This window comes from Leuciscus leuciscus (genome assembly GCF_965113295.1).
Source record: "Leuciscus leuciscus genome assembly, chromosome: 12".
NCBI classification, from domain to species: domain Eukaryota; kingdom Metazoa; phylum Chordata; class Actinopteri; order Cypriniformes; family Leuciscidae; genus Leuciscus; species Leuciscus leuciscus.
The window spans coordinates 42,329,610-42,337,109 of NC_138736.1; the positions used below are offsets into that span (position 1 = coordinate 42,329,610).

Genomic DNA, 7,500 nt, shown 5'->3' on the forward strand with positions numbered 1-7,500 from the left:
AGGCGGTCGGCGATGTCCTCTCGCCCGCGTTCAGCACAGCGCACACGCCACGATGCGAACACCTCCTTCAGCTCGCGGGGAAACACACTGCAGAGAGAGAGAGAGAGAGAGAGAGAGAGAGAGAGATATTCACTATCAGGGGTGCGTTTCCCGAAATCATTGCTAGCCAACTATAGTCGCAAGTTCTACCAGAAAGACTCGGAAGGCGAGATTATATCACAATGACGTTTATTAATTAGTAGACCAGAAAATGACAACAGAAATATTGAATGGTAAAGTTCTTTGGCGCAGGACCCGTCCATAGTTCACATTTGGAGGGTAGTGGACTATCCACGGCATATCCTGCCTGAAGATGAAGGGTGCAGTGGTGTGGACAGATGAAGGACCCCCGGGGACACCGGAACCACAGATGAAGGACCCCTGGGGAGGTGTGGACAGATGAAGATGAAGGACCCCGGGGAGGTGTGGACAGATGAAGATGAAGGACCCCGGGGAGGTGTGGACAGATGAAGGACCCCGGGGAGGTGTGGACAGATGAAGGACCCCGGGGAGGTGTGGACAGATGAAGGACCCCGGGGAGGTGTGGACAGATGAAGGACCCCGGGGAGGTGTGGACAGATGAAGGACCCCGGGGAGGTGTGGAGAGATGAAGGACCCCGGGGAGGTGTGGACAGATGAAGGACCCGGGGAGGTGTGGACAGATGAAGGACCCCGGGGCGGTGTGGACATATGAAGGACCCCGGGGAGGTGTGGACATATGAAGGACCCCGGGGAGGTGTGGACAGATGAAGGACCCCGGGGAGGTGTGGACAGATGAAGGACCCTGGGGAGGTGTGGACAGATGAAGGACCCCGGGGAGGTGTGGACAGATTAAGGACCCTGGGGAGGTGTGGACATATGAAGGACCCCCGGGGAGGTGTGGACATATGAAGGACCCCCGGGGAGGTGTGGACAGATTAAGGACCCTGGGGAGGTGTGGACAGATTTAGTGCGGACATATGAAGGATAAAAATAAAACACTTATTAATAATTAATTAAATCATAAAAACCATAGAACCGCAAACATACAAATGTGTTATTAAATTATCCAAATATTAACTTGAAATGTGTGTGCGTTACGCGTGGTTGGTTAGTGGTCAGCTGACGTGTGGCGGTATGAACTGACCAATGGGAGTTGATGATCTTGCAGAGCGCCAGTTCACAACACATGCGCAGGTTTGCCTGATGATCCGACAGAACCGAGGGAGGCGTTCGCATCGGGTCCACCTCACAGTTCTCCTCAGACTCGTACAGCGCTCGGATAAACTCTCCTGTGTAGAAGACCTTCATCATCATCATCATCATCATCTTCACACACACACACACCCACACACAGTTCTCCTCAGACTCGTACAGCGCTCGGATAAACTCTCCTGTGGAGAAGACCTTCATCATCATCATCATCATCATCATCTTCACACACACCCACACACCCACACACACTCCACACACACAGTTCTCCTCAGACTCGTACAGCGCTCGGATAAACCCACCTGTGGAGAAGACCATCATCATCATCAACATCATCCTCACACACACACACACACACACACACACACAGTTCTCCTCAGACTCGTACAAGGCTCGGATAAACACTCCTGTGGAGAAGACCTTCATCATCATCATCATCCTCACACACACACACACACACACACACACACACACTCAAATACACACACACCCACACACACAGTTCTCCTCAGACTCGTACAGCGCTCGGATAAACTCTCCTGTGGAGAAGACCTTCATCATCATCATCATCATCCACACACACACACACACACACACACACACACACACACACACACACACACACACACACACACACACACACACACACACACACACACACACACACACACACACCCACACACACACACACACACACACACACACTCAAACACACACACACACAGTTCTCCTTAGACTCGTACAGCGCTCGGATAAACTCTCCTGTGGAGAAGACCTTCATCATCATCATCATCCTCACACACACACACACACACACACACTCAAACACACACACACAGTTATCCTCAGACTCGTACAGCACACGCATGAACTCTCCTGTAGAGCAGAAGACCTTCATCATCATCATTCTCTCACACACACACACACACACTCACCGATGGTGTCCTTCAGGTATCGATGCGCTATGAGCTTCAGGAACTCCTCGATGGCTTTGGTGGCCAGTGTGTTTTCTCTGAAGATCAGATGCTCTCGGTCCATGAAGCGATCGACCTCAGTCATGGCCATATCCGACAGGAAGTCCTGAATCACACACACACATGCCTGACTTGAGTCACATGACCACTCGAGTATCATTGACTAAACTTTTATGATGTATAGATGCACTTTTATGATGGACAGATGCACTTTTATGATGGATAGATGCACTTTTATGATGGATAGATGCACTTTTATGATGGATAGATGCACTTTTATGATGATAGATGCACTTTTATGATGGATAGATGCACTTATGATGTACAGATGCACTTTTATGATGGATAGATGCACTTTTATGATGGATAGATGCACTTTTATCATGGATAGATGCACTTTTATGAGTTTTACATCACTCACACACACACACACACACACACACCTTGGCCTTGCCAGTGCTCTGCAGGATGTGCACCAGCGCACACGCCACCTCCTCTTTGCTCTTGGCGCTCAGTAGCGGCTCCAGAACTCCACACAGCGTCCTGTAGTTGTTGGTCACGTACTCTGCGAACTCCTTGTAGAGCTCCATGGGCAGGATGTTCATGCTCTGGTATCGAGACTTGAGTCGCAGCGAAGCGTTGATGATCTTCCCGCCGCCGGAACCTTTAGCCAGAGCGCTGGGCTGGAGCACCGGGTACCACTGCTCCACGAACTGGCGGCCCGTGAGGCTGGGGATCGGGATGCTGACCAGACCCAGATACGTGCTCTTCTCCTGCCACACACACACACACACACACACACACAGGCTGGTTATCTACAGCAGGGCTTTCAGACCAGGCCCCGGGGCCCTCAGGAGTGACAGGGTTACGGGGCCCTCAGGAGTGACAGGGTAACGGGGTCCTCAGGAGTGACAGGGTCCAGGGGCTCTCAGGAGTGACAGGGTCACAGGGACCCCAGGAGTGACAGGGTTATGGGGCCCTCAGGGGTGACAGGGTTATGGGGCCCTCAGGAGTCAGGGGTCCTCAGGAGTGACAGGGTTACGGGGCTCTCAGGAGTGACAGGGTTACGGGGCTCTCAGGAGTGACAGGGGTCAGGGGTCCTCAGGAGTGACAGGGTTACGGGGCTCTCAGGAGTGACATGGTTACGGGGCCCTCAAGAGTGACAGGGTTACAGGGCTCTCAGGAGTGACAGGGTTACGGGGCCCTCAGGAGTGACAGGGGTCAGGGGACCACAGGAGTGACAGGGTTACGGGGCCCTCAGGAGTGACAGGGTTACGGGGGCCTCAGGAGTGACAGGGGTCAGGGGTCCTCAGGAGTGACAGGGTTACGGGGCCCTCAGGAGTGACAGGGTTACGGGGTCCTCAGAAGTGACAGGGTTCAGGGGCTCTCAGGAGTGACAGGGTCACAGGGACCCCAGGAGTGACAGGGTTACGGGGTCCTCAGGGGTGACAGGGTTACAGGGACCCCAGGAGTGACAGGGTTACGGGGCCCTCAGGAGTGACAGGGGTCAGGGGTCCTCAGGAGTGACAGGGTTACGGGGCCCTCAGGGGTGACAGGGACCCCAGGAGTGACAGGGTTACGGGGCCCTCAGGAGTGACAGGGTTACGGGGCCCTCAGGGGTGACAGGGTTACGGGGATCTCAGGAGTGACAGGGGTCAGGGGTCCTCAGGAGTGACAGGGTTACGGGGCCTCAGGAGTGACAGGGTTACGCGGCCCTCAGGAGTGACAGGGGTCAGGGGACCACAGGAGTGACAGGGTTACGAGGCTCTCAGGAGTGACAGGGTTACGGGGCCCTCAGGAGTGACAGGGTTCAGGGGCTCTCAGGAGTGACAGGGTCACAGGGACCCCAGGAGTGACAGTGATCAGGGGTCCTCAGGAGTGACAGGGGTCAGGGGTCATCAGGAGTGACAGGGTTACGGGGCTCTCAGGAGTGACAGGGGTCAGGGGTCCTCAGGAGTGACAGGGTTACGGGGCTCTCAGGAGTGACAGGGGTCAGGGGTCCTCAGGAGTGACAGGGTAACGGGGTCCTCAGGAGTGACAGGGGTCAGGGGTCCTCAGGAGTGACAGGGGTCAGGGGTCCTCAGGAGTGACAGGGTTACGGGGCTCTCAGGAGTGACAGGGGTCAGGGGTCCTCAGGAGTGACAGGGTTATGGGGCTCTCAGGAGTGACAGGGGTCAGGGGTCCTCAGGAGTGACAGGGGTCAGGGGTCCTCAGGAGTGACAGGGTTACGGGGCCCTCAGGAGTGACAGGGTTACGGGTGTAACGGTCACCAGCTGGAGTGCCCTTGAGAGCCACCAGAGGGCACTCCACATAAGACTATTATCACTCACAAACTACATTTCCCATAATTCTCTGCCTGGACTCATCAGCACTCATTATCACATTCACCTGTATCTCATCTTCTTGTTTAGTTCACCCCATATAAGCCTGGTTCACCCCTTCACTCACTGCGAAGTTTTGTTTAGTGTCATACTGCAACTCTGAGCGTTTTCCTGGTTTTCTTGTTTATTGGTTTTTGGATTTCTTGCCTGTTCCTTGGATTACTCTTTTGCCTCTGACCCCTGCTTGTCTTGTTTTTGTTTTGTTTTGTTTTGTTTGTTTGGACTGTCTACCTGTGTTTTGACCAATTGCCTGTTTATTGGATTACGTGTCTGGATTGCCCCTTAATAAAGCTGCATTTGGATCCTCTACCCTCGTGTCTCAGAGCAGTTCGTGACAACGGGGCTCTCAGGAGTGACAGGGTTACGGGGCCCTCAGGGGCTGCGAGAGAATGACTGGGGTCTGAGGGACAGTCTAAAGAAAAACTGTAAAATCTGTAAAAATAAATAATAATAAAAAAACTATATTTTATTATCTAACATAAATAAACTTGATTAAAAATAAAAATTAGTTAAATTAATTATTAAAAATGTGTTTCAATAAATGTTTTAATAAATTTGATTATAAAGGAATAAATTGATAATAACAAATTAATATAAACTGATGTAGATCAAATAAATGAAATCATTTTATTTAAATAAAGAAAGAAAAACATGATTTAAATAATATACATTTGATAAAACAAAAATAAAAAAAATACATTGATCAATTTTATACAAAGGGAATTGTTACAATAGTAATTTGATTGATTTTTAAAAGATTACTTTAATCGTATAAGTTTAATGCATTTATTTGATTACAATCGTTTTTGGTTATAAATTTGTATTATATCATAAAACGCAGAATCCGGAAAAATTAAAACAGACAACAAAGAATTTCACTTCAGAATTTAAAATTCATTGGGCCCTATTGATTACACATGGTTTTTGATTATAATATATTTAGTGCTGGGCAACGATTAATCGCATCCAAAATAAAAGTTTGTGTTTACATAATATGTGTGTGTGTGCTGTGTATAATTATTTTTTATATATAAACACAAACACATGCATGTATATACTGTAAATATATTTATATATCATTTATATTATAAATATAAATATTTTATATATAAATATAAAAAAATTCTTAAATATATACATGCCTGTATGTGTGTTTATATATACAAATGAATTATACACAGCACACACACACATATCATGTAAACATAAACTTTTATTTTGGATGCGATTAATCGTTGCCCAGCACTGAAAATATTCTCTAAAAGCTTCAGTCCTATACACAAATCCGCCGCGATCTCTATGGGCGCCGCCATCTTGCCTGCCGCCATTACTGCGTGCCTGCGAAGTGACGGCGGTGTGACACTTGCCGGTGCCCTCTAATGACATTTCAATGAAAGCGGATCCTGGGGCTTAAATATTGTGATTGTCAAAACATATTAGTAACTAAACTGAATTGTATTAGGTTTAGAGATAACATGTTGCAATGTTTATGATATATATGGTACAATTTCTGGTAAGCTACGTTTTTTTTATTATTGCTTGAAACAAATTTCAGGATTTCAATTCAGTTCAATTCTTGTGATTTGATTTAATATTGACTAATTTGGATAAATATTAGGTACACAACACTGATTGATCGATATTATGTATGATGAATATACATTTCGGTAAGTTGTACTGTTTCTTTTAACATTGTTCATTCGTGTTTATTTACTATTAAGTTGGTTCACGTACTGCTAGGGATCCGTCACGTCACATTTACAAACACCAAAACGGTATTTATTGTTTGAATTTAGTAATAAAATTGACAGAATCTGAGAGCTGAGCTTTTTTATATCATAACTAATCTGCTGTCTATAGACACAGAAAGTCTGTCGGTCTCCGTGTCCTTTCTGCCTCGCGATTTTTCTGTGCGTGAGAAAATGGATGTGTGGCGTGAGAGCGTGTGAAAAGCTGAAAAGTTGCGTGTGTCTCACGGTGAAGGCGTGAGAGTTGGCAGCTTACAGGTATTCAAGATTATTTTATTAATCATCTGGCATGCGAGCTTCAGAACCTAAACTACAGGGCACTGATTGAAGGTCAGAATTATATGAGCTCCGGATGGATTGGCCAGATACAGATGAGCTCATCACATTAAAAGGTGTCGTGAGGTTTTCACAGGCAGTGAACTCGTACCATAATGTGTCAGTAACAATACACAGAGAAAACTGCAAAGTTCTCGAATTCAGTTTGTGACTGCATGGTCGACCGAGGGAAGTGTTGTAGCCATACAGCAGGGCTACTGTACAAAATTAAAGATGAATAGATAAAAATAACATTTATTCGTAAATCTGTACATTCGTACAGCTACATCTGCTACAGCCGCCTACGGGACCAACGCTACTTCCTTAGCAGCAAGGCACGCAGTAATGGCGGCGCTGCTTTACTTCCGTGTTTCGCCGGATTTGTGTATAGAGGCGTCTGAGGGTAGAATGAGGTGTATGGATCTGAGACTCTTAGTTTAGTGCGGGTCAGAGATCAAGTGCACTTGTAATTCATCCTATAGTGACCGAGCTTGTGTAGCACACACACACACACACACACACACACACACACACACACACACACCTTACGCCTCTTCTTGTCGGTCTCCTTGTACAGGTGCAGTCTCACACACACACACACACACACACACACACACACACACACACACACACACACACACACACACACCTTACGCCTCTTCTTGTCGGTCTCCTTGTACAGGTGCAGTCTCACACACACACACACACACACACACACACACACACACACACACACACACACACACACACACACACACACACACACACCTTACGCCTCTTCTTGTCGGTCTCCTTGTACAGGTGCAGTCTCACACACACACACACACACACACACACACACACCTTCCGCCT

General features: G+C 47.8%; 1 protein-coding gene across 4 annotated transcripts in view; it reads right to left on the reverse strand.

The window, feature by feature from the left end:
- syngap1a (synaptic Ras GTPase activating protein 1a) overlaps positions 1 to 7,500 on the reverse strand; it is a 78,388-nt gene that overhangs the window by 27,885 nt on the left and 43,003 nt on the right. For all 4 annotated transcript variants that reach the window (XM_082186440.1, XM_082186441.1, XM_082186439.1 and 1 more), the window contains 4 exons: positions 2,648 to 2,977; positions 2,166 to 2,310; positions 1,166 to 1,310; positions 1 to 87 (listed from right to left, as the gene is read on the reverse strand). The exon at positions 1 to 87 is cut by the window's left edge and continues 150 nt beyond it. In XM_082186440.1, coding sequence (XP_082042566.1) covers positions 1 to 87; positions 1,166 to 1,310; positions 2,166 to 2,310; positions 2,648 to 2,977 — 707 coding nt within the window. The remainder of the gene's footprint in view (positions 88 to 1,165; positions 1,311 to 2,165; positions 2,311 to 2,647; positions 2,978 to 7,500) is intronic.